Raw genomic sequence first — 27,679 nt, forward strand, 5'->3', positions numbered from 1 at the left:
TAGAAATGCAGATGAGGAAAAGATGCTATGTGTGGGCAATGTGCATGCATCTTATCATGTTGAAAGGAGTTGGGACAGGCAGACTGAAATACTCTCTGGATACTTGGAGTTAAGAATCTGGAGGCGTCATCTACATAGAGGTGATAGATGAAGTCAAAGGAGATGGCTGAGCAGTTGAGAGGAAGGGGAAGATAAAAGGGACAAGAGTATGAGAAGTATATTGTGTATCACCAAATCAAAGGAAGTTTAATGAGGAAAGGGCAGCATCAAGAATCTCAGGGCTTCCCTGATGGCTCAGTGGTAAAGAGTCTGCCTGCCAACGCAGGAGACACAGGTTCAATCCCTGATCCAGGAAGACCCCACATGCTGGGGGGCAACTAAGCCCATACGCCACAACTACAGCCTGCGCTGCAGAGCCTGGGAGCCACAACTCCTGAGCCCACGTGCACAGCTTCTGCAGCCTGTGCACTCTAGAGCCTGTGCTCAGAAACAAGAGAAGCCACCACTGAGAAGCCTGTGCATGGCAACTAGAGAGTAGGCTCTGCTCACAGCAACTAGAGAAAAGCCCATGCAACAACGGAGACCCAGCACAGCTAAAAATAAATAAATAAAATTATTGGGGAAAAAATTCTCAGTGGATGAGAAATGAGATAAAGCCACTAAAGTTAATGACCTTCGAGAGTTTCTTCTCATGGACAGAGAAGCCTGGGAGGAAACAGACCACGGGGTCGCAAAAGAGTTGAACACGACTTAGCGACTAAACAACAACAAACTACAATATGAAAAACAGGTAAGCAATGAGGATTTATTGTATAGGATAGGGAATTATAGTCAATATTGTGTAATAATCTGTAATGGAATATAATCTGCAAAAAATATAACTGAATCACTACTCTGTATACCTGAAACTAATCCAATAGTGCAAATCAACTATACTTCAATTAAAGAAAAAACTCGATTCTAGAATTTTCTGACAGTCCTTCCTACTACATTTGGCTTTATCTGATGTTTAGAAGAAGTCTGTTCTTCAGGGAAGCTGATGGCATACTGGATAAATTCTCTAATTCAACTAGAAAGACTCAGCTCTCTTTCCTAAAGCTGACATATGAGCAAAGGGCAAATCAAAGAGGAAAAAAAAATGTTAACACCCTGAATTCATCACAGTATTTAAACAATTAGAATTTTACTTTATTTCAGAATAAGTTTACTGTTGAAAAAAAAGATATTTACTAAAGCCACAACATTATTCTTTTGGACAAAAACTTTTATAGCAAAACTGTGGTACACGAGCATTAGTAATCTGAGTACTATATGGTTATAGAAGATATTTTAAAAACAGAAATGATGTATTCCAAAGGCTGTAATAGGCACAATATATATGCTTGTACTGGGTCTGCAAGCATTATACTAGAATGCACTACAAGTGATCCAAGAAGTTGCAGGCTTTCAGCATCAGGTACTAAAAAGATAAAAAGGATTATCAGAGTTACTCTTCTATGGAAAAAGCATGTACTATCAATAACACAAAGCAGGAGCAGCGAGCCAAGCCAACAAACAATTCTTTAGATTTTAAAAGTTGTAATATAACTATGGCTTTTTAATTTTCATTTTTGAGACTAGTTAGCAAGTCTGGCAAGTGGAAAAGAAGAAAGTCTATAATAAAACGTTAAAGACACCACTTACAAGGCATCTGATATCTCACAGGTTCAAAACTGGAAAACAACCACTGAGCTTGTTCCTAGAGCAAAATTCTGAGGTATTAGAAAAACTCAAAACAAAAACACCCTGCTTCTTCCTATCAATGTTTTTGCATAAAAATCTTTATGCAGAGAAGTAAAGTTTCCCAAGTGACATGGCAGAAAAATATTTAAGATGAATCATTAGAGTTTACTTTAGGTTTTTGGTAACTGTAAAGAATACAGGTCTTTTCAAGGACCAAGAAACTGGATATGTTAGTATGGAACTTTATGTTTTTAAAGCAAATATGTATTCAGGCTGGCAGTGTATTCATGCTGATAAAGGTGGTAAAAATAAGAAAACAGAAATCATACCTTTTTAGAGCATACTACTACTATATATATGGAAATTGCCTAAAAGGTAAAAATGTACATCTTAGATTCCCGAAGGTTTTATTTTCAACTAGCAATTAAACCTAAGTATAAAAGTGAGCCATGCAGTACCTTCACCTCTCAGCTACTGTGAAAATGATATGAGGGGAACAGAATTCTCTTTTTTTCCCTTTAAATATGTAATGCTCACAAGTCATCATGTGGAACTCAAAATCACACACAAAGGCAAATCATGAAGAAATGTTAAATATTTCAAAAGCCCTCAGAGGTGTGCCAGAAACGATGCCGCTTCTACAGCACAGAATCGTTGGAGGCCAAAACTAAAGCAGTAGGTGCCACTGCAACGTCTAGGTCCTTAATGCTGCTGCTATTCGTGTTTCTTTTTTTCATGTTGGGGTGGGGATTCAGGTCAGGGGCTTTGGTGGTCTCTCAGAAACCATGATTTCTGTAGGTTCAGTGATTAGCTTGGCTCCATCCCAGGCTGTTTTGAACTGTTCAGGAACAGGAAATTCTCTCTGGAAAAAAGCAATAAGAGCAAGATTATTTAAACCAAGGCTTTGCAAACTGATGGATGGCTGATTAGAGTCATGCTCAGTCACTCAGGTGTGTCTGACTCTTTGCAACCCCATGGACTGTAGCCCGCCAGTCCATGGGACTGTTCTTCTGTCCATGGGATTTCCCAGCCCAGAATACTGGACTGGGTTGCCATTTCCTTCTCCAGGCAATCTTCCCGACCCAAGGATCAAACCTGCATCTCCTGCATTGGCAGGAGCCACCAGGGAAGCCCTGTTACATGGTGGACAAAGACATTTTAGAGATCCCAAACCTGCATGGTCATATGACAGCTCTGTGACTGCCTGCCAGCATCCTCATTAATGCCAGAACTTACTAAGAACCAGGTGTTCTGTGGAACACCAGGTATGAATGAACTCAAGTTAATCCCTACAAGAACACCGCTGCTGCTGCTGCTGCTGCTAAATCGCTTCAGTCGTGTCCGACTCTGTACGACCCCGTAGACGGCAGCCCACCAGGCTCCCCTGTCCCTGGGATTCTCCAGGCAAGAACGCTGGAGTGAGCTGCCATTGCCTTCTCCGACAAGAACACTAAGAACTAGATATTATTGAAATGCCACCTACAGGAAACAGAGGCCTGAGAGGTCAAGCCTCTGAGCAGCCAGAATTCAAACCTTAGACATCCTCTCTTACCCATGACTCTGCACCAGACTCAAACATGCACAACCATCAACTGGGGACCTTGTTGAAAGGCAGACTCTGCCTCAGCAGATCAAGGACATAGGATGACAGTCTATGTTTTCAACAAGTCCCCAGGGGATGCTGAGGCTGCTCCCCAGTCACACTGATAAGGGCTTTGTCCCAGTGTTATATCTATCTACTCTTTGATAACATATAAAAATGTGCTGCAAGTTGTATATACATTTGTTATACATCCTGTTTTCCTACTCTTTCCATCGGGAAATACACGCACACATGCCACCCAGATACACTACACACCATATCCTCCTCCCTCCCTCACACACTCACACATACACAAAGAAAAATGCAGAATAGGGAATTCCCTGGTAGTCCAGTGGTTAGGGGGCTCCCCAGGTGGCGCTAAGTAGTAAAGAACCCGCCTGCCAATGCAGGAGACATAAGAGATGCAGGTTCGATCCCTAGGTAGGGAAGATCCCCTGGAGGAGGGCATGGCAACCCACTCCAGTATTCTTGCCTGGAGAATTCCATTGGCAGAGGAGCCTGGTGGGCTACAGTCCATAGGCTCACAGGACATGACTGAAGCGAATTAGCATGCCAGTGGTTAGGATTCTGGGCTTCCATTGCAGGGGGTGCTGGTTCAACCCTTGGTCGGGGAACTAAGATCCCTCAAGCTTCGTGAGCCATAAAAACCACATGATTTTTCTTAAAAAGCATTAAAAATTGTAGACTAGACAAAATAAAATTAGCTTGGGGTCTCTCCTTTCCATAGATAGTGAGTCCCCAGTCGTTACAGAAGAGAGCAGAAAAGGAAGGTGAGGAGCAGTCTCCTTGCTTCTGGTTTTGTGGCCTCTCTGGACTTCCTGTACAAACCACAGTTTGAAGGGCTGGTGCTCATCTGTTGGTGAGATGTGATGTTTCAGTGGAAAACACACATGGACACATAGCTTCCTTGAAGTAGGATCTAGCTGTTTCTTTTGTAAGAGGCTATTTATTTATTTACTTTAAAGGGAAAGCCCTTTCTGTCATGAATTCTCAAGTGAAATTTGGAATGGAGTCTTTTCTTTTTCTTTTTTGGCTGCTCTCCTTGGACATGAATTTGAGCAAACTCCGGGAGATAGTGAAGGACAGGGAAGCCTCGTGTGCTTGTAGTTCATGGGGTTGCAAAGAGTCAGACACGACTTAGTGACTCAACAACAATTCCTTGGTTTGTGGGATCTTAGTTCCCTGGCCAGGGATGGAAAGTGGACCCAGAGTCTTAACCACTGGACCACCAGGAATTCCCTGCAATGGAGTCTTACCATGAAGCAAAGAAGCTACAGTCTGAATAAGTGTGTGTGTGTGTCCAATACCCCTTCTGGGGCTCTTCACGAGTAAACCAGGCTTGGTGTTTGCTCTTAAGCACCAAGCCAGGCGGAGAATGCTCCAGAGTGAAGGCCCCTCTTTGATCGTAACTGTACTACAGCTGTTCCCGATCTTTCTTGGCAGTGCCATGATAGCAATGGGATGACAGATCTTCTCTGGGAGACTGATTTCTTTCGGATGAGTCATCCCCACCCTCCACTGCCAGATTACCATGCCCACGGCAGGACCTCTCTATTGCTCCCTGCTACCTACAACGGCAAAACGCACTGAGGGCACAGACAATTCACCTATTGAGGGGAGACTACGTTCTCAGCATGAAAGCTTAGGTGTTGAGCTCTACTCATCCTTTAGGTCATTGGATCTCAATCTTGGCTCCACACTGGAATCACCAAGGAAGCTTTAACCAAGACAGATGTCGGGGTACCACATCCAGGGGTTCTAGTTTAATTAGCCTGGAGTGCTCGTGCAAACCCTCACAGTTATTCTTAGCAGATCCAGTTCCCCTGCAGCTGAACCTTCTGCTTCAGATCAGATCAGATCAGTCGCTCAGTCGTGTCTGACTCTTTGCGACCCCATGAATCGCAGCACGCCAGGCCTCCCTGTCCGTCACCAACTCCCGGAGATCAGTCAGACTCACGTCCATCGGGTCAGTGATGCCACCCAGCCATCTCATCCTCTGTCATCCCCTTCTCCTCCTGCCCCCAATCCCTCCCAGCATCAGAGTCTTTTCCAATGAGTCAACTCTTTGCATGAGGTGGCCAAAGTACTGGAGTTTCAGCTTCAGCATCATTCCTTCCAAAGAAATCCCAGGGCTGATCTCCTTCAGAATGGACTGGTTGGATCTCCTTGCAGTCCAAGGGACTCTCAAGAGTCTTCTCCAACACCACAGTTCAAAAGCATCACTTCTTCAGCGCTCAGCCTTCTTCACAGTCCAACTCTCACATCCATACACGACCACAGGAAAAACCATAGCCTTGACTAGATGGACCTTTGTTGGCAAAGTAATGTCTCTGCTTTTGAATATGCTATCTAGGTTGGTCATAACTTTCCTTCCAAGGAGTAAGCGTCTCCCTAATTTTTGGCTTCCTTCTGAAGCTGCTCTGTATTGGCTTCAGCTCTTCAGTAGCTTCTTCAGGTGGAAAGCCCGAGACGAGATGCTTTATAGCTCAGGGTTAGGCAGTCTGAATACCTCATGTAGCATGGCCCAATGCTTGCAGTTTTGCTTTTCAGACTTAAATAGTGAATTCTGGGCAGCAGTGTGTGGTGTGCGCCGGAAAAGGGCTTACTGAAAACATGGCAGCAATCTCATTGTCTGCTTAAAGACATTAACCCAAGTGCTGACTGCTGTGCAGACCACCAGTGACTGACCCACAGGCTGATGGGACTGTGGGGGCTCCCCTTTCAAAGGTGTGCCTGGCTAAGTTACGTTTTATCCCATCCTTCCCTGGTTCACTGCTTCCTTGTACAGTTAGGACCAGAGGGAATGATCTCTGGATTTATTTCTCTTTCAAGAAGCAAAGACTACTAGGAAGAAATATTAATAACTTGCCACCAAATGGCAACAACCAGCAAGTCCACTACATTGTGTGACGCAAAAAGTGTATCTGTTTATACTTCCTTTTCAATGTGAGACTATGGGCTTGCACCTTTTAGAAACTGCTTTGGTGAGGAGAAGAGACAAAGAAAATACCTGGTAGCTTAGGTGAGTGTTTCTCAGAAGGCCACTGGATGGGCTGATGGCATCAGAATCATCTGGGATATATTAAACCACGGATTCCTGGACCCCATTCCAATCCTCCTGATTCTAACCTCTCGGTGCAAAGTTTGGGACCTGGTATTTTCATCATGTTTCCCAGCTGATTTTTTTTTTTTTTAATTGTTGACTGTGCCACGTGGCAAGTGGAATCTTAGTTCCCTGACCAAGGATCAACCTGCCTTGGAAGCACTGCATCTTAACACTGCATCAACAGCCAGAGAAATCCTTAGCTGGTTCTCATGCTGGGTTTGAGAACCACTGTACAAATAGGTTCACTTATTATTACCTCCTTTCCCTCTGCTTGCCCCCAAAGCATTTCTCCTTCTTCCCTTTTGCCCCCACCATGTGTCAGTCCCTCAGTCGTGTCCGACTCTTTGTGACCCTGTGGACTGTAGCCCTCCAGGCTCCTCTGTCCATGGAATTCTCCAGGCAAGAATACTGGAGTGCACTGCCATTCCCTTCTCCAGGAGGTCTTCCCTACCAGGGACTGAACCCAGGTTTCCTGCATTGTAGGCAGATTCTTTACCATCTGAGCCACCAGGAAGCCCACGCCCCCATCATACCAAAGGAAAATAACAAGTCCTAGTAAAATAAGCTCAGACACCTGGTCTACTATTTGATGATGATGATGATGTGTTAGTCACTCAGTCGTGTCTGACTCTTTGCGACCCCATGGATTGTGGCTTGCCAGGCTCCTCTGTCCATGGGATTCTCCAGGCAAGAATATGGGAGTGAGTTGCCATTTCCTTTTCCAGGGGATCTTCCCGACTCAGGGATTGAGCCCAGGTCTCCTGCACTGCAGGCAGATTCTTACCATCTGAGCCACGAGGGCCCTTACTATTTGATGAAAGCTAGCCCATTAAGGCGGAGAAGGCAATGGCACCCCACTCTGGTACTCTTGCCTGGAAAATCCCATGGACGGAGGAGCCTGGTGGGCTGCGATCCATGGGGTCGCTAAGAGTCGGACACGACTGAGCAACTTCACTTTCACTTTTCACTTTCATGCATTGGAGAAGGAAATGGCAACCCACTCCAGTGTTCTTGCCTGGAGATTCCCAGGGACGAGGGAGCCTGGTAGGCTGCCGTCTATGGGGTCGCACAGAGTCAGACACGACTGAAGCGACTTAGCAGCAGCAGCAGCAGCAGCAGCCCATTAAGGTAATTATTAGGAAACCACTTTGAGAACCACAAATCCAGGACTGGGCACAGTCAAGAAACTAACAGGGGAGCCCAATTGTGAAAGGCCATTCTCTTGAGTTCCTTTCTTAACTGCACATTTTTCTACACAGGAAGCTCAAAGATTGGTAGGTGACTAATCAGTCTCTAAGAATGTTAATCATGAAAACTTCTTTACAGTCTTCTAAAAGGTACTTACATAATCACCATCCTGAGGGATAAGTATATTCATTTCAGATGACTTGGCACTCACAATCTCACAGTCTAACGCATCTTCACTGAGGTATATGTGGCAGCCTTCTGTCTTATTAATGGAAATTGTTGGCACTTTCCCCATTACCTGAAATAGAAAAAAAAAATCTAGGGCCAAAGCAAATAAATAGAAATTCCAATATCCCCAAATAAGTACAGTCCACGGGCCTAAGCAAGCGTTAGGAATATCTCGGTCAGGGCTGGGGAGGTTGGTTGACGACAGTGTCTCCAAGGTGAATTAATAGGTGTCATTTGGGGACAGAATGAATGGACTACACCAGGGGATTCTCAAACCTCAGGGTCTCTTTCCTGACACAAACAAAGGGACTAATTTGAAAACAGCAGCTAAATGTTCAGAAGATGCTTCACAACCCTATTAGTGGAAATGAAGCATATATTTGATTTCATGATAAAAGAAACAAGATGCTTTTGCTTTTATGTGCTTAAAATTTTAGTTTTGACACATCTCTAGGAAACTTGGATGAAAACACGCATGAATACTGTCCTTTAAGAGTAAATTATTATGTAAATGAGTAGATTTTTTTCCCTCAATCTAAGTAAGAATAAGTAAAAATCACTACAATTCTTCTCACATAAGTCCTTTGCTAGATAAAAATCACACTGGCTGAATGCAGAGCTTAAATGAGATAAAGAGTGTCTAGGTATTTTGAAATGTATTCATTTCAGGAGCCCAAACTGGAGACTTGGTTCAGGCCACTCATTGTATGGGTAAATAGTACCATACACAAGAGGAGGTGGTTCTTTGTATTATTACAAATATCAAGTGCTATAAAAATTCTGATCAGTTTAAAATTTCTTTTTTACAGTCCTGTTTTCAGACATAGCCGCCCCCCACCTTGCCCCCCCACCCCCAAATCTCTACAGGGACAGACTGTTCCCCCAACGACCATATTACAACTCTATAATTTTCCTTCTTGTAATGGTAACTGAAGCGATAAAAACATCTCCTCTTTCACTCTGAAGAAAAGACTGGGTTGCAAATTAAAGAGCAAGGCTTGTGATGGTGCAGGTGATGTAAAGAACTCCTTGGGGGAGCCCAGCCAGGCCACCACACTGCTCTGTTTTCTCCTCTCCCCGTAGAAACTGGACACTGAGTTGGAACTGAGCCACAGCGAGGGAAAAAAAAAGGCAGAGGTAGTTTAAGGTCAGCTAAGCAACAAGGCTTTGCCATAAATAAAATAAAATAATACCTATATCTATATATCAAGAATGTGTCAGCAGTAATGTTTTGACAATTTCTAGATTTATTTTATAATGATGGAGAGCATTTCCATACTGCCCAGAACTGTATGAATACCTGGCAAGCAAAGGGAATGCAAGTAATTTGTCAGGGTGTCTTAGGCAATTCATTTATGAGACAGAGCGGGGTCTCATGAGGATAGCACAGTATGCAAAGGCGTTTTAGTTTTGTTTATTTATCACTGTATTACCTTACAAATGCTAGAACATCTATGAAAAATCTGAAAAACAGTACAATTTAAAAAAATAGTCCTGATAGGATAAGAACTGTCATTTCCACAGCATCTTAGTCAGTATTTCCTTAGAGCAAATTACATACAATATATGCCTTTTATCCCTTGTAGTCTGTAAACCTTTTGAGAACAGAGATTGTTTCTTATCAGGAGAACTGGACTAACAAGTAGCTTCTCTGTTGAGTGACAGGTGATATGTGACCTTGCCCAGGCCAATGCTGTAGCATGTAATGCATGTATCTGTATTAACTTTCTTCATTTTTCTATAAAAGCTTTCAAAATTTCCACATAATATCTTAAGTCTCTTCTCTCTCCCACAATTTGTACTATTTTTTGAATAACTGAACTAAATCACACGAATCCATGTCCTTTTCTTCCTTTCAATCTTTTAAAATTAATTAATGTGGCTGTGCCGGGTCTTAGTTGTGGCATTCAGGATCTTTTTATAAAAAGTTATTTATTTATTTATTTTACTGTGCCGGGTCTTCGTTGCTGTTCGCCAATGTTCTCTAGTTGCGGCGAGTGGGGGCTACTCTCTCGCTGTGGTGCTCAGGCTTCTCGCTGTGGTGGCTTCCCTTGCTGCAGAGCACGGGCTCTAGGCCGTGTGAGCTTCAGCAGTTGCAGCACACGGGCTCAGGAGTCGTGGGTCCTGGTCTCTAGAGCATAGGTTCATCAAAAGTTCTGGCACATGGACTCAGCTGTGCCTCTGCATGTTGTATCTTTCCAGATCAGGGATCGAACCCATGTCTCCTGCATTAGCAGGCAGATTCCTCACCACTGAGCCACCATGGAAGCCTGGGCATTCAGGATCTTTAATTGCATCATGTGAATTCTTGGTTGCAGCATGTGGGATCTAGTTTCCTGATGAGGGTTTGAACCTGGGCCTCCTGAATTTGGAGCATGGAGTCTTAGCCACTGGACCACCAGGGAAATCCCCTTGAAATCTTTTAAATAGCATTATCGAAGTAAACTGTGCAAACATAAAATTCACCTACTTTAAGTGTACAGTTTAATGGTACTCAGTAAATTCGTGTAACCGTCACTTCAATTCAGTTTTAGAATATTTCCATCATCCCCCAAATATCCCCATTGCCCATTTATAGTCAATTTGTCCTCATCGCCAGGCAGCCTGCACTAATCTGCTTTCCGTCTTCATTGTGTCCAGGCCCTTTTAAAATAGTTTATTAAATGTTTTAAATAGGTAATGAAATTCACTTGGTTTGAACATCCAGAAGTTTGAGAAGTGTTCAGTAAAATGTCTCTCTCTTGTTCCTGAGCCAGGCTGCCAAGTTTCTATCCCTCTTGGACAGATAACCATGATTCATCCTTCCAGATTATTTTAAGGCTCATAGCTTCGAAAAAACTAGGATATATTTCAAACATGGGAGCACACAAAGAAAAATAAATATGCATATACATATATATGTCTGTTAACCAGCTTTATCAGAATTTAACTTTTTGGCTTATTTGCCTTATTTTTAGAGCTATAATCTTATACTGTAGTAGAAAGGCCCTCTATACCATCCACCATCTCCCTGTGCTCCCTTCTTCCCTCCACAGACTTAACTACTCTTCTGAATTTTGTGTTTACGGTTCACAGCAGGCTTGGCTCCTGAGGTGAACTCGAGCCTACATGAGTACATTTCACATGTGCATACTGTTTTGCATGTCTTTGATCTTTATATAAAGGGACACATTATACAATGCCTGTTGTTCTGTAATTTGCCTTTATCACTCAAGGTTGCTTTTGAGATTTCCCTGTTTTTAAACATGTAAGTGTATTCAATTATTTTAACTATTATACAGTATTCTATTAGGTGGATTTATTTGTTCATTTACCAGCTGTTGGACATTTAAATTGTTCTGGGTTTTATTGCCATTATGAATAATACTGCAATAAACAGTTTTACACGTCTCATCAACATATGTATTGGAGCTTCTTAGGTGCACACGCCCAAGAGTGAAATTGCTCAGTTACAGGCTATGACTGTCTTTGACGTTATTAGATGGTGCCAATTTCTCTGCACGGTGAGTGTAATAACTTTGCTCTTTCAACACTGATGTATCAGGATTCTCGTAACAATTTTCATACCAGGAGACTTTTTAATATATAGGCAGTCCTCAAATTGCACAGTTCCGACATGCATGAGTTTCAGCTCACAATCCCTTTGCAAAGTAAGCACAGCCTGAATTCAAAACTGATGAGTATAAGAGGACATACCCAATTAATCTGCATTTCTTCTTCTATTAGGCAGGTTATGCATATTTTCATGTATTTATCAAACACTTCAGTTTTTCCTCCTCTGAATTGCCTTAATATTCTTTGTCCATTTTTCTATTGGGTGGTTAGTCTTCTTCTATTTGATTTGTGTTAACTTTATAAATTCTGGTTATAAATCCTTTTGGATAATCTGCATTGCAAGTATCTTTCTTCAATCCATGCCTTGTCTTTTAGCTTTGCATCTGATGTCTTCTGTTGAACACATATATTTTAATGAGGTTAAATTTATTTGTCCTTTTCTTCTATATTTTATTCTCAAAGTTTAAAAGTATTTCTTTTCACAATTAGGACTTCACTTTTCATGTACGGTATAAGGTAGAGATTAAATATTTTTTCTCTGCATGGAGGGTCCTAAAATATATCTCCACGTATGTGCCAACTATGGAATGTACTACTTCAGTTAAGACAGGCAGTGGTGAAAAGCTTAGTAAAGCCAAAGAGAACCATCTATAAAACTGGAAGCCAAGTCTAACAAACATTATCAGGAAACATCAGATAATAAGGGGTGATTAACAATATGAAAAGAGTATAATCAAAGACGGTAGTTACAGTTGGCCAAAGTAAGAAGTCATTTAGCTTTGGGCATATTATAAAATCCCATTTGGCTAAATTAAAATTGCTTAAACAGTGCAGATTTTCTTCTCTTTTGCAAATTCAATTCCAATCCTACTTTCCAGGTTGTTTTGCTGACAATCTCATTGACTCTTCAGAAAAACTTTATCCAGAATCACTTTTTTTCCTGAGGGAAAAACATCCTCTTTGGCAGGGTACCACCAGGCTCCGCCGTCCCTGGGATTCTCCAGGCAAGAACACCGGAATGGGTTGCCATTTTCCTCTCCAATGCATGAAAGTGAAAAGTGAATCTCTTACCATTTTGGTTCATTCATTAGTTGATTCATTCCAATCACTCACTCGATCAAACATTTACTGAACACCTACTGTGTGCTGGTATTATGCAAATTTATGGAACTGTAAAGATTAATTAGCTATTCCTGAAATAGAAGTGGAAAACTTGTAATTGCTGTGCAAAACAGGGTGGGTTATAAGAGGGTGAAAAGGGGGAATTAACACTGTCCAAGAAGTAAGAGAGGGCTTCAGAGAAGAGGTGAAGACAGAGCTGTGTCTAGAGAAAAGACAGTAAGAGTTTTCTAGTTGGACATGGAGGGCCCCTTGTAAACAGAAGGGATGGTCTGGTGGTGGCTGGGCAAGGTTGAAAGGACCACTTACCTGCATTTGAATGTCCTTGGAGTTGATCACTTCCACAATGCCCACCACATTGTCAAACACCAGGCCAAACTTCTTACAGTTGTCTAGGAAAACAAAACAAAACAAAATCCTAAATACAGACAGCATATTTATAAAAGCAATTTATCATAATGAGTACAGATCCATAGTTCTGCCCTACCAATTATAATGGAATTTATTTTCCCTTTTATCTGCAGAGTAGACTTGCCGCACTTGAAAATGTAAGCCACCTGTCTCAGTGCAGTCTCTGAAATCACAAGGTCATTCCTGTCCTCTTGGTATTCCTAAAATTAAAACACAGGCAAATATTAAATATAAGGACAGACAGAAAATGAAGTCCACTGCATACTGAAGTTACTGTGGGGCATTCACCAATTAGAGCTTCTCAGTATGTTCTTTCTTCAGCAACCTTTTTCTTACAGACTAAACCACAGGACTTCCTTTGTCTCTGTGATGTTGGGAATGGTTACTTGGAAGGCGGGGAGGAGTGGGGGTAGGGGTCAGGGTCCACTTGTGAACAGTCAGGCGTCAGGCACTAACTAGTGGGTAGGGGCTGGGCCAGGGATGTGAGAGCTTTTGGTTAAGTCCGGATGCTGAGTCTGGAGTTGATACTGTAGCAATATCTGCAAATAGGAGTTGGGTACATAGACTAGCAATGGTCCAAGTCCCAGTGTATTTTCAGAGCACAACAACCTTTCTGGGGACTTTGTTCCTCCACCTTTAGGGAAGCCCCCTGGATTGGCAGGGTTTCCCTGATGGCTCACATGGTAAAGAATCCACTTGCAATAATATAGAAGACCTGGGTTCAATCTCTGGGATGGAAGATCTTCTGGAGAAGGGAATGGCTACCCACTCTAGCATTCTTGCCTGGAGAATTCCTTCCATGGGCTACAGTCCATGGGGCTGCAAAGAGTCCGACATGACTGAGTAACTAACATTTTCATACTGGATTGACAGGGGGTACCAGCTTCCATCCACATACAAAGTGTCCTGTCCTGCTCAGACAATGGTGAAAATGATGGGTGACTCAGTAGGTTATATCAGCACCTTGGTCAGTGGAACAGAATGAAACATCCTACAGTAGATCCTACAGTAGATGGGGCACAGATTAAAATTCACTGACAGAGGAGTCAGATTCATAGAGACAGAAAGTAGAAAGGTGGTTGCCAGGGGCTGAAGAGAGGGGGAGTGGAGAATTACTGTTGAAGGCATACAGAGCTTCAGTTCTGACAGATGAAAAGAGTTCTGTGGATGGATGGTGGTGATGGCTGCACAGCAGTCCGATGGTACTTAATGCCACTGAATGTACACGTCAAGGCTAAGATGGTAAATTTTCTGTCATGTGCACTTTACCAGAGTTTAAAGAATAATTTTGAGGAAGTTGAAGAAAATACATGAGAAGAATGAAAACCAAAAAACACTTATGGAAGCATTCAGAAAGGCCTTGGTTTCTAGAAAGTGACTTGTGTCTCTGTCTTTTCACTTAGAAATCCTTAGTGCTACTGCTAAGTCACTTCAGTCATGTACGACTCTCTGACCCCATGGACTGTAGCCTGCCAGGCTCCTCTGTTCATGCGATTTTCCAGGCAAGGATACGGGAGTGAGTTACCATGCCTTCCTCCAAGGGATCTTTCCGACTCAGGGATCAAACCCGTGTCTCTTACACTGCCTGCACTGGCAAACATGTTCTTTATTACTAGCACCACCTGGGAAGCCTTAGAAATCCTTAAGGCCTTGGCAAACAGTTTAGCCATTGCTCCTTTCATTGGAGTATATCAGGAATACAGTTAAAGGGCTTCACTCACCACTCTCCATTTCTTCCCTTCCAGCTCTAACACAGGAGCGTGTTTCTTAGAAGGATGAGACTGGGGAGACTTGGGGCCTGGAGTGTGGCTTTTTGTAGGAGATGGAGATTGTCCTCCATGAGCCCGTAGGTTGGGATTCTTGTATGTCTTCTGGTCATCTGTAACATGCCGGAGTCCTGGGAAGGTAACACAGAGACACATTTCTTTACATCATATGCAAAGGGAAACGTCCCTACTTTTTGGATGAACATGATGTAAACGGCCTAAGAATTTTTAGTAATGTTATTTTAGCAGTTGAGTGTTTTCTCAAGGTTAGTATGCAGAGCCTGAGACCTGCATATGTTTAGAGTTGATATAAGCACTGTTAAGTAGTTTTTAATTGGAGGAACTTCTTTTTGGAGATAAGATGATAGATAAAATTATGCAAAAAAGCTACCTCACCAGAAAGAATTCGATGATTTACTTCTGTTGTGGCCAAATCATTACCTAGATATAGTCTAAAAAGTTAGGGCATTTCAGCAAACATAGGTCAGAATCGATTTAACGGTTATAAGTTCATTCTCTTCCTTTACAGATGAGGGGACAATGCAGCCAGCTGGAGCCAGAAAAACTGTTCAATTTTTTGGTCCTTGGCTCCCAGCCCAGCGCATAAGAACACTTATACCATAATTCCTATTGCCCATACAAAACAAAAATATATTTGCATAAGGTTTTTGGAAACATGACTTTATTCAGTTCAGTTCAGTTGCTCAGTCGGGTCTGATTCTTTGCAACCCCACGAACCACAGCACGCCAGGCCTCCCTGTCCATTACCAACTCCTGTAGTTTATCCAAACTCATGTCCACTGAGTCGGTGATGCCATCCAACCATCTTATCCTCTGTCGTCCCCTTCTCCTCCTGCCCTCAATCTTTCCCAGCATCAGGGTCTTTTCAAATGACTCAGCTCTTTGCATCAGGTGGCCAAAGTATTGGAGTTTCAGCTTCAACATCAGTCCTTCCAGTGAACACCCAGGACTGATCTTTAGGATGAACTGGTTGCATCTCCTTGCAGTCCAAGGGACTCTCAAGAGTCTTCTCCAACACCACAGTTCAAAAGCATCAATTCTTTGGCGTTCAGCTTTCTTTATAGTCCACCTCTCACATCCATACATGACTACTGGAAAAACCATAGCTTTGACCAGACGGACCTTTGTTGACAAAGTAATGTCTCTGCTTTTTAATATGCTGTCTAGGTTGGTCATAACTTTCCTTCCAAGGAGTAAGCGTCTTTTAATTTCATGGCTGCAATCACTATCTGCAGTGATTTTGGAGCCAAAAAAAAAAAAAAAAAGTCTGTCACCATTTCCACTGTTTCCCTATCTATTTCTCATGAAGTGATGGGACCAGATGCCATGATCTTAGTTTTCTGAATGTTGAGCTTTAAGCCAACTTTTTCACTCTCCTCTTTTACTTTCATCAAGAGGCTCTTTAGTTCTTATTCACTTTCTGCCATAAGGGTGGTGTCATCTGCATATGTGAGGTTATTGATATTTCTCCCAGCAATCTTGATTCCAGCTTGTGCTTCTTCCAGCCCAGCATTTCTCTTGATGTTCTCTGCATATAAGTTAAATAAGCAGGGTGACAATATACAGCCTTGACATACTCCTTTTCCTATTTGGAACCAGTCTGTTGTTCCCATGTCCAGTTCTAACCTTGCTTCCTGACCTGCATACAGGTTTCTCAAGAGGCAGGTCAGGTGGTCTGGTATTCCCATCTCTTTCAGAATTTTCCACTGTTTATTGTGATCCATCAGTCAAAGGCTTTGGCATAGTCAATAATGACTTTATTAAGTGTATGATTAAAAAAAACTAACCATTCACTATGAAGACAAAGGTAGTTCAATGATATAATTCTTTGACAAGCCCATACACTGCTTGAGGACAGAGGTTCTAAATACTTGATCTTGATGCCTTGGTTGGAGCTGGTGTTGGAGTGTCAGGGGCTGAAGTAGTGATACAGTGCATTGGTCAACTTGAAACTAGAATCCCTTGAGTTCTTTTTGATCCACACAGAAGCCCACTGAGCCCATGATCTCATAGTTCCCTGTATACTGGAGACTGAAATGGAATGATGTATCCATCACCGTGGGCTCCAGGGGATCTGTGTGCCTGGAGCCAGAGGGAGACAGCCTCAAGGCCTGGTTTTCTCACCTTTTGTAATTGCCTCCCCTTGGTTAAGTTGTGCAAATAAAGCTGAGCGTGAAGGAGAGGACGGTTCTTTTATGCCCTCACTCTCAAAAAGCAGAGGTGGCCCTGGAGGAGGCGGGGGAGGCGGGGGTGGAGGAAGGCCAGGCCCAAGGGAGAGGACAGACAATGCTGACGCAGTTGATGCGACCGGACCCTGCGGGAGAGAGAAGATGGAAAGCACGTTACTGAAATGATGCCCTTGCTGAGAACTGAGATTCTGCCAGCATCACTGAGAACCTGTTGTCAGTGAGAGATTGGGGTTTGAGATTCACAGAGGGCACCTAGGAATACACCTGTGCATCATGGATCTGTTTCCAAAGACCTGGGACCGAGTCGGGGTTTGTCTTGGGAACACAGAGCATGACGTAGAAACTACATGTGCAGGAGCTTGCCAGCTCAGTTCAGTTGCTCGGTCGTGTCCCACTCTGTGACCCCTTGGCCTACAGCATGCCAGGGTTCCCTGTCCATCACCAACTTCTGGAGCTTGCTCAAACTCACGTCCATTCAGTCGGTGATGCCATCCAACCATCTCATCCTCTCCTCCTGCCTTCAATCTTTCCCAGCATCAGGAAAACAAAGCCATAGGTTCATGTCCAAAGCTCGGGATATGAATGAAACTGGGCTTTGGCCAATTGATAATCACAAGAAAAGAGTGGCGCAACTGATAAGAGGATTCTTTGGGGACACAGAATAGCAACCATCCAATGAGAGGGAGGGAGGTGAAAAAGTTTCAGTGGTTAGCCTTCTGAGCAGCTAAGAAAAGAAATACTGAAACATTCTCCAGGACTTGTTTTTCAAGTATGTAAGCCTCAAACTGAACCCCAAGTGAGGATCACATGTGACCGGCATGTCTGTCAAACACGCAGGTGATCAGGGCCCGGGATCCTTCTGATGATTTGGTTCGTCTAATGCTAACTGTTTGTAAACCAGAGAAAACTGTATTTTTGCCTGATCAAGGCTCATGCTTTCTCTCTTCTCTGCTATGCAAAGTTCAATCTTTGTTTTCAATATGAAGTTCTAACAAATTCAGATGTCACTAAAAGGTGATTGATAGAAAATAGAGGGATTTGTCTCAATGTTTTGAGAGGACCCCATAGACAAAGTTGTCACAGAGTTTAAAACTAGTAGGATAGAAACACACATACACTATAACCTGGTGTTATACACCGTTTTATTTTTAAACCCGGAGAAAAGCTGTATGCCTATGATAAAGAATGGTAAGTTAGTTCAATTAAAAGATCAGAAACTTTGAAAATTGAGAGTGATGAAAATGCGATTGAGGCTTATATTAATATGTTTTCAATACCAAACACAATGTGTAAAACATCAACATTACTGCTAAGTATTAACAAAGACAGCAGACACTTATTTTCATAAACATGGAAGTATTACAAAGTGTCAATATCAGGAACTTTTTACCTGTGGTACTTTTCAGTTGAAAAATCTACACTCTTTTCAAAGTACTTATATAATCCCTATTAAGTGAGAATTATCCTGAAAATACGAGGTCCTTCTCTTATTGAGAATGAATATCTTTAAAACTGAGTAGGCTGGGAGTTCTCATCTCTTGAAATTGTAATTTGTAATTTTTTTGTTTGTTTGTTTATCAGGAAGAACTCCTGATAAATGTCTGACTCCATTAGGATTCTTGGGTCAAGTAGAAAATAACTGCACAGTTCATGAGACAGACCAATTTTTTTTCAGTATCTTAAACATTCCCTATTTTGTTACTGGCGTGAAATGTGAGAATTTGCTGGGAATCATAAACAGCATAAAATACAAGATTTGCACATCTAACACTATTCCAGTCCTCGGTTCCAGACACTCAGAGCCACAACATATTATTCTTACTCATAAGCATATCATAACTCAGTCAGTGAAGGGCCAGGCCCCTCCCCCACATCTGAAACACTGCAGCTTTAAAGATCTCCTGTTTTGTGGAAAGGGGAGACGGGCTTCTAAATCTTAGAACGACTTAGATGGTTCCCTCGCTCTCAGAATTCACAGCCTCTCTCCAAGAGCCATTAAAGGACACTGAAACCAATTAAGCCACATATTCAACTTCTTGGAACTATGATACATTCGGATGGCTGACCCGGGAACACCAAACAAAGGATTTACTGCAACAAATGTTGACTATAAAAGCCAAAAAAATAAGAGAACTCAGGACCAGTTGAAACCCTGCCTTTGGTTTATCCTTTGTATGTTCTGGCTCGTTTCTGGCTCCAATAAGGGTGTAGCCCAGGCTCTATAGTTTCCAGGGTGACGTGACAAGCAGCACTCAGGGGCTTTCCACGCACAGTGTCCTCGAAGGCAAATCAGGCATTCCCTTAGCAGGCTTGCCCTAGGCTGCGCCATACAATGAACTGATCTTTGCCACCTGCTCTTCTCCTGCAGGCACGTGGGACCAGAGCTCTCTGTGCTCTCCTTTGCCTGGCATGAGTGGCAGCTGCATCGACTGGAGTCACAGCCTGACACCGTCTTCAGGTGTTTCCTTAAGACAGGGGAGATGGTCAGGGAAGGGAAGGGAGCCAAGAATTCTGGAAAATCTCACACTTGCCAGGCACTGGTTGTTCCCACTCATTTAACAGATACTTAGTGCTCAGTGGGCTTCCCTGGTGGCTCAGAGGTTAAAGCGTCTGCCTGGAATGCGGGAGACCTGGGTTCGATCCCTGGGTCAGGAAGATCCCCTGGAGAAGGAAATGGCAACCCACTCCAGTACTCTTGCCTGGATAATTCCATGGAGGGAGGAGTCTGGCAGGCTACAGTCCATGGGGTTGCAAAGAGTCGGACACGACTGAGCGACTTCACTTCACTCACTTTAATGCTCAGTTTAGGACAGGCTCAATGCCAAGGGTCCCCAAATTTATCTGAACTTTAGAATCATCTGGGGATCTGTTAGAAATTCCCAAGCAGGAACACTCTGGGGAGGTGGAACATGGGCCTCTGTACTTTCTGAAGCTCCCTGGGTGATTCCAGCGTGTGGACAAGTTTGGGAAGAAACACTCTATGCTTTGTGCTGAGATTAATCTTAGTCATCACAATATTAGTAAGATTGAAATTCCCCCTCTAACAGAAAATAAAGCAGGAAGTTAGAAAGGCTGACCAAATATTCAATGGCCAGTAAATGGCAGCAATATAATTCAAGCACATATCTGCTTGATCCTAAAATTTTCTTCAGGGGAAATCCTTTTTGCTATATTCAGGTGAAAAAAAAGTAGTCAATCAATTAAAAAATCAGAGGCATGGGTTACCCATGATATACGTGGGCTTCCCTGATGGCTCAAACGGTAAAGAATCTGCCCGCAATGCTGGAGACCTAGGTTCAATCTCTGGGTCCGGAGGATCCGCTGGAGAAAGGAATGGCTAACCACTCCAGTATTCTTGCCTGGAGAAGTCCATGGACAAAGAAGCCTAGCAGCTATAGCCCGTGGGGTCGGAAAAAGTCGGACACGATTGAGCAACTAACTCTACTAACATGTACATAGTGTTGCTCGTGGGCCTCTGGCTTGAAAATCCATGAAGTACTGGGTGGTGGTGTAATAATTTAATTTTTATCTCCACTACTTGCTCCATCCCTCCAATGCCTCGGCAGCTGACCCGGCTCCTACAGCCAACTCTGGAGCCGGGCCTTATCCCATGGGATAAAGAAGTCTTCAGTATTGGCATCTCAGCAGCAAGTCACTCTTGACGCTGGTTTGTTCAGACTCTGTACCCTCATTCTAGCAGTTAGACTCTTGCTCGTCCACTTTTCCTGAGAACCCACTGGTGCCAGTAATGGGGTACTTGCTCTGAAATTTATGATTTTAAATGGCTATACTCAGGGTACAAAAGTTAACTTATGTTGTATGAACACAGCACATAACCTAAAAATGCTGCTTTTGAAAGCTCTATCAAGATTAATTTTGAGAGCAGATGCTTGATTATTTATTTTTGAGTCAGGAAAGGGAGGCACAAAGACTTTTAAAAACGTCTGCAAATCCCTTTCTCTAAATTAATTTCAACTGTCTTGGGAACAGCTGCTTCCTCTGACTTTAAATATATGAATGATAACTATGAAATAATGAAACCATTGTATGTGGGCATGTGGAAAGCTTGTAAAGTTTTGGTTATGTATACTCTCCATATAATTATATTACATGTAATATATTTATATACTAAAATTAATCAGAATATTTTCATTAAATATTACTTGAAATAATTACTTACTTTATTACTTCGGAATTTAGGTTTTATTCTGAAAGGGAAACTACTTCTAGTTCTTAAATGAAATCTCCACACTGTTTTGCTGGTGTAATTAAACGACCACTTCTATCCCCCACAACACACACCATAGTCTTAGTTATCCAGTTAATTTGGAGAGGACGGGACTCCAATTATCCATTTTGTTGAGTTTGTTGAAAGTAGGACTAATAGGGTGCTTTTATATGGAGGTTTTTATGTCTTTGTGACAAAAATTGAGCAAAAAGTGAAATATAGCTATTTAAGCAAAACAAAAAAAAGAAATCAGCTTCAAAGAAAAATTTTCCATTGAAGATATTCTACTTAATAATTACCCTTTTGGGGAAATGTTCAACTTTCACTTTTTAAAGTCTAAGATTTTTCAAATTCAACCATAGCAAGAGCAAATGATCTGATCTAAATAGAACCTAACTCTTCAATAGATTGAAAGTGAATTAGAATAGACTCATTTGTCCATTCAACATTTGCCAAGAGCAACCTTGAAAGGAACTGGGTGGATGATGAGGAAGCAGGCATACGTCTTGTTTGTTAAGAAAGTCATGATCTAGTGGGAATGCTGAGCGCACAAGTCGTTGCAGATGGAGTTTCATGTGTTGTGACTCACGTGAACAGGAGTCCCTGGCGGCCCAATGTGGGCTCTGGCTGGCTCTTCTCAGGACAGTGGGGTCAAGAGAGCCGGAGAATTGCTGGGGTGGCTTAAGCTGGGGCCATAGCATCGAATGGTCTACAGAGCACAGAGGTCCTGTAAGGAGAGCCCCTGAGGGACAGATGTATATACAGGTAACAGTGATCTCCAACTTCATGAACAGGCCTGGCGACCCACATCTTGGTCTGTGTTTTCACTGACTTCTTAAAAGCTAGAGACCAAGAAAATCAAAATATTCTGTGACAGTCTCTTGGAACAGGTGGATTCTGGCCCACACAACAGAGCTTTAGTTACGATGTTTCTTCCATGAAACCAGCTTAGTGACAGTAATATTCTGAGCTACCTGCCTTTAAGGATTTGTGGAGATCATAGATAAAGCGAGAAAACGGAACAGCTGACATGAAGTGGCTCTGTTTATGGGTTTTCCTGCCCACCTCACACCCTTTCCTTATGGCCACCACCTCAATGCCCCTTCATGCCCACGCAGATGACTGTCTTCAGCTTCGTGGTCAGGTTCTCTCTTTGGCTGTCCATCTCAGAGCCAGCTTGGTCCATTAATCACCTGGCTTACAGTTAGCGCTCTCCAGGTACCTGTGTCCAATCACACTAAAAAAAGTGTTTAGAAATCATAAAGCCATTTCAGTCACAAATGGACTTACATTAACCTGCTAAAACTACAGGAATTCACAGGATTTTATAATGGAACTTTTTGGCCAATGCTGTCTATTAGTTTTTCCAAAGAAAAAGATTCTCAGATGATCTTGTGTAACATGGCACATAAATAGGATAAGCCTCTCACATATCACAATAAGAGGGAGGGATTAAAAGAAAGAACTACAGTTTCATAACTAAAGACTGACTTTCCATATACATAAACTAGCTTTCATAGCAGTAAAAAATACTTCATGAATTCATGATTTAGGGTTGTTTATAGTTTAGATGTTAAAACTAGTTTCTTTCTATTTTCTGCAAGACGTACTTTGATTAAGAACTTGGTGAAATTGATACATTTCCAAATTTTTAAATTTCCATAAGTACTTACACATTTTACATTCATATTTATATCACACTTTTATTGGCAGACAACCATATTCAAGAAAAAAGATTGCACATAAACTAACGGATGATCATCCTCTGCAACATGAGTATAAACCAAAGTGAATTTGTGATTTTAGTCTCTAATCTCCTATTCTTATCACTTCCTATAATTTTGAGACTTCTGCCAAGGAAAACAAAATTTCTGGGGGCTTTTCCAAGAAAACAGAATTGTCAAAAAAAATATTACAATGAAGAGCTACATAATATTTTAAGCATATATTTGTTAATAATTTTTAAAGTCAATTTAGGGAATATTTTCTATTTCACCTATGGTAACAGAACACTACTTGAATTTCAAGTTTCCGTAAAAATACCAAGGGTACTTACAGACCATCAAAATGAAAAGATATTTCCACAATTATGAAGGAAATGTAGGGCACATTTTGATCACTTTTCTTGAGAAGCTAACCTCCCTAACTTAAGACACGTACAAGAGGAAAGATAACGAGAACCCAGATCTCATGGTTTCGCCAATGATCTCTGATGGTTTCCTCATCTCCATTCTTCCCACCCTCCCTGGACTCTCTGTATGTTACTTTGATGACCTGGAAAGATGTGAAATATGGCAGCAGATGAAAAAAGAACAAGAAACAAAGTCCCTTCAGAGAAGGAAAAATAGCTGTAAACTGGAAAACAGCCTGCAAATACCTTACACAGTCTACAAACCAGTAACTTAGAGTCTTTAAGCTTGTGTGTGCTTAGTTGCTCAGTCGTGTCTGACTCTTTGTGATCCAATGGACTGTAGCCTGCCAGGCTCCTCTGTCCCTGGGGATTCTCCAGGAAGGAATACTGGAGTGGGTTGCCATACCCTCCTCTAGGGGATCTTCCCAACCCAGGGATTGAACTCAGGTCTGCTGCAGGCAGGTTCTTTACCAACTGAGCCACCAGGGAAGCTTATCTTTATGCTTATCATTTCCTAATTTATAGATCTGGATGTGACCCTTCAAAAACATAGGTGGTGATTTCTGCTTTACAATATCCAAAGCAGAGAAGTCTGACAAGAGCTGACCAAACTCTCAAAGCGGATTCCAGAATACCTGGAACACAATCTAATTGCTCAAGTTGCATAAATTGTCTTCATAAGTAGCTTTAATGATGAGTTTGGCCTTTTTTTTTTGCTATTGCTCCGTGGACCAAATCTGGGATTTCCAGATTGTCTTTTTTTCTTGTCTGCCAGCCATGGCAGCTTGAAAATACAATTTATCATAAAAAAGGAGAGATAAAATTAAATTTTCTATGGGAAAAATTTCCAGAGTTAAAGATAGCAGAGTATATCCCTCAAAGACACACACTACAGATAGGCAGCAATTGTAAGGCCAAGAGTGACATGGAGCGTGAATTATCTGGACAATGACTTCATTCGTCAGAAAAGCATAGGTCTGAACTATCACTGCAGTGAAGTTTTGTTTTGCTTCTGGATTTTAGAGTCATAGAGAAATAACTGTATTTCTTAGGTTATCTGTACTTGGTAAACGGCAGAAGTTAGGGTGGGAGCTGAGGCCAAATGAAAGCTGTTATGGAGATGACTTAAGGGACTTCCCTGGCAGTCCCGTGGTTAGGACTTCACCTTCAGTGCAGAGGGTGCAGGCTCTATCCCTGGTCGGGGAACTAAGGCCCCATATATCTTGTGGCCAAAGCACCAAACATGAAACAGAAGCAATATTGTAACAAACTCAACATAGACTTTGAAAATGGTCCACATCAAAAAAAAAAAAATCTTTAAAAAAAGATGATTTATGTTTGGCTCTGTATTATTTGTAAACCATCTTTTTCTAAAGATGTTTTTTCAGTATGGACTATTTCCAAAGTCTTTACTGAATTTGTTACAGTACTGCTTCTGTTTGTTTCATGCTTTGGTTTTTTTGGTCACGAGACATGACTGACATTTGACTCTGCATTATTTGCTTCCCAGGTACTGCAATGATAAATAATCTGCCTCCCAATGCAGAAGACTCAAGATACTCGGCTTCAATCCCTCGTTTGGGAAGATGCCCTGGAGAAGGAATGGCAACCCAGTACTCTTGCCTGGAAGATTCCAAGGACAGAAGGAGCCTGGTGGGCTACAGTCCATGGGGTCGCAAAGAGTCAGACATGGCTGAGAATGCACACGCTGTATTATTTACATTATTTACTTAGGAAAAGTAAATAGAAGCATCAACATCTTCTGAGGTTTACAGCTGAGGCACACTAAGATAAAGTAACTTTTGTCTTAATTTCAGTTCTAAATTTCATGGGAAAGGTCTGGGAAAGCATCTGTGATTAGCTCTGCTTAAATCAAGGATGCAACCTGGACCATAAGTCTGGGCTAAGCTCTAGGTTATATTCTATGAAGGGCTTATTTTACCTTTAAAAGACAATCTGTACCTTTCTTCCATCTCTTCATAAGAAAAGCTTTTTGGTTAACCTAATATTAGCTTGCATTTCCTGAGTTTATACCAACTGGGGATGGCAAGGGATGGGGACAGGTGCAGGGAAGGCATTTGCCGCTTCCTATAAGAAAAGGCATGAATCGACTCCTTGGAAAAACCCTGATGCTGGGAAAGACTGAAGGCAGGAGGAGAAGGGGATGACGGAGGATGAAATGGTTGGATGGCGTCACCAATTCGATGAACATGAATGTGAGCAAGCTCTGGGAACTGGTGATGGACAGGGAAGCCTGGCATGCTGCAGTTCTTTTAGGGTTGCAAAGAGTCGAATACCACTGAGTGGCTGAACTGATTGATAAGAAAAGGCACTGTCGATTTCCATTGCCATCGCTTGATAAAAGAAATAAAGGAATAGTATTTACATGGCTCTTAAACAATGAATACAATATGTAGTTAGTGGAATAACCCTCTGGAAATTTCACTGTGAAGAAATATGATTACCAATTACTGTGTTCAATTTAGCAAAAGCTTTTGGATATTGTCTGTGTTTAACCCTGTATAGATGTGAGAGTTGGACTATAAAGAAAGCTGAGCGCCGAAGAATTGATACTTTTGAACTGTGGTGTTGGAGAAGACTCTTGAGAGTCCCTTGGACTGCAAGGAGATCCAACCAGTCCATCTTAAAGGAGATCAGTCCTGGGTGTTCATTGGAAGGACTGATGTTGAAGCTGAAACTCCAATACTTTGGCCACCTGATGCAAAGAGCTGACTCATTTGAAAAGACCCTGATGCTGGGAAAGATTGAGGGCAGGAGGAGAAGGGGATAACAGAGGATGAGATGGTTGGATGGCATCACTGACTTGATGGACATGGGTTTGGGTGGACTCCTGGAGTTGGTGATGGACAGGGAGGCCTGGCGTGCTGCAGTTCATGGGGTCGCAAAGAGTTGGACACGACTGAGCGACTGAACTGAACTGAACTGAAGGCCCTGTACTAGTCATTGCTGCAGATCTCAGGCAGAGTGGAGAAGGACGATGCTTTCAAAGAGCTCTCTCAGAGGAGAGAGAAGATACATCTGTGCTCCCCCACAACAGGAACCTGGCTCTTAGCCTTCGCGTCTCTGCTCAGCCTGTGCCTTTGTTTGGAAGGTTCTCACCCAATTTACTATCTGGAAAATTCTTACAAAATCTTCAAGGCTCAACTCAAAGTTCTCTTCTTTTTGTGGGCTTTCTGGAACTCTTCTAAGAGGAAGTTTTCTGTTTCCCTATTGCAAGGATCTGGTAGGAACACCCTTATTATAATACTTCACATTAAAAGTGAAATTATTTGTCTGTGAGTTCAGGTTTGGTCACCTCTTGAGCCGGAGCTCTGAAAAACCACTCATTATTCATCTTAATGTCACCAGTAATGCGCCGGGTGCCTGAAACACGGTAGGTACTTCATAAATATTTACTAAAGTGAACAAGTAACTGCTTTATAAGGTAGAAAGTGCCGAACATCATAGAAGAAGTACAGATCTTAAGTACTAAAGAAGTTCTGTTCCAGCCAGGAAGGGCAAAGTGATAAGCGGGGGGAGGTCAGAGAGGCTTCTTGGAGGGAAGATCATTCGAAATAGACCCTGAAAGATAGTTGGGTCAGATTTGACAGAGGGAAGCAAGAGGAAGGGGATTCCAGGAGGAGGGTACATGAGCTTTGTCATTACAATGAACAAATGCAACTGAATTGTTACTAATCACCCAAGAACGTACAGATCCATTTAAGCACTAAGTCTTTCAAAGCACTAGCTTCTGAGGCGACACACTTGTTGGATGAAACTACCAGTACTCAAAACTTTATTTGAGGACTGCTTTCAGACTGTTTGCAGAAACACACACACGCACCAAATAATCACGTAGGCCTTTGTATTCTGCTCCTTTTGACCAAAGAGTATTACCTGAATTAACCCCTCTCTAAAGAGGGTCTCAATAGCTTTTGGTCATTTGAAAAGATAAAATTCACTTGTAAAGAAGGAAAAATTGCTACCACTTAGTATCCCAAAAAGGATGGGCCAAAAACTTCATCTGCCATTGTCTTTCTCCTTGGAGGTGGGGAGGGAGAAGGAGGTGGATAAAGCCATTCAGCCCTGGCAGCAATTATTAGGAAGTAGAGGCATTCCCCTGGGAGTGAAGGCTAAGAGGTTGGACCCAGAGGTGTGGCACCTCAGGGGTGAATGAAAACTTGGAGGGCAGTGAGTGGGGGTATTGTATAATAGCTTGCTCTAGGCTGGGACTGAAAGCCAAGTTCACTCAAAGTCTCCTCCTATCCAGATACCTCCTAGCTCTGCTCCACGAAGCACTTCTGCCTGCACCTTTAAGCCACAACCTCCTGACTATGAAGGGCTGGAGGACAGAGTCCTCAATAGGACACCCTCAATTACACCACTGCCTTCAACATTAACATCTTAAAGAA

General features: G+C 42.3%; 1 protein-coding gene across 1 annotated transcript in view; it reads right to left on the reverse strand.

Annotated features, from left to right (window-relative positions):
• Nucleotides 1-780: 780 nt before the first annotated feature.
• The window catches only part of CAP2 (cyclase associated actin cytoskeleton regulatory protein 2), a 136,673-nt gene continuing 109,774 nt past the window's right edge, over nt 781-27,679 (reverse strand). The window contains exons 8-13 of the mRNA XM_061398781.1: nt 16,844-17,033; nt 14,654-14,829; nt 13,009-13,132; nt 12,831-12,913; nt 7,777-7,917; nt 781-2,584 (exon numbers count right to left, since the gene is read on the reverse strand). Of these exons, the coding sequence (XP_061254765.1) occupies nt 2,474-2,584; nt 7,777-7,917; nt 12,831-12,913; nt 13,009-13,132; nt 14,654-14,829; nt 16,844-17,033 (825 nt within the window). The 3' untranslated portion in view covers nt 781-2,473. The remainder of the gene's footprint in view (nt 2,585-7,776; nt 7,918-12,830; nt 12,914-13,008; nt 13,133-14,653; nt 14,830-16,843; nt 17,034-27,679) is intronic.

Source organism: Bos javanicus, chromosome 23 (assembly GCF_032452875.1).
Source record: "Bos javanicus breed banteng chromosome 23, ARS-OSU_banteng_1.0, whole genome shotgun sequence".
Lineage (NCBI taxonomy): Eukaryota > Metazoa > Chordata > Mammalia > Artiodactyla > Bovidae > Bos > Bos javanicus.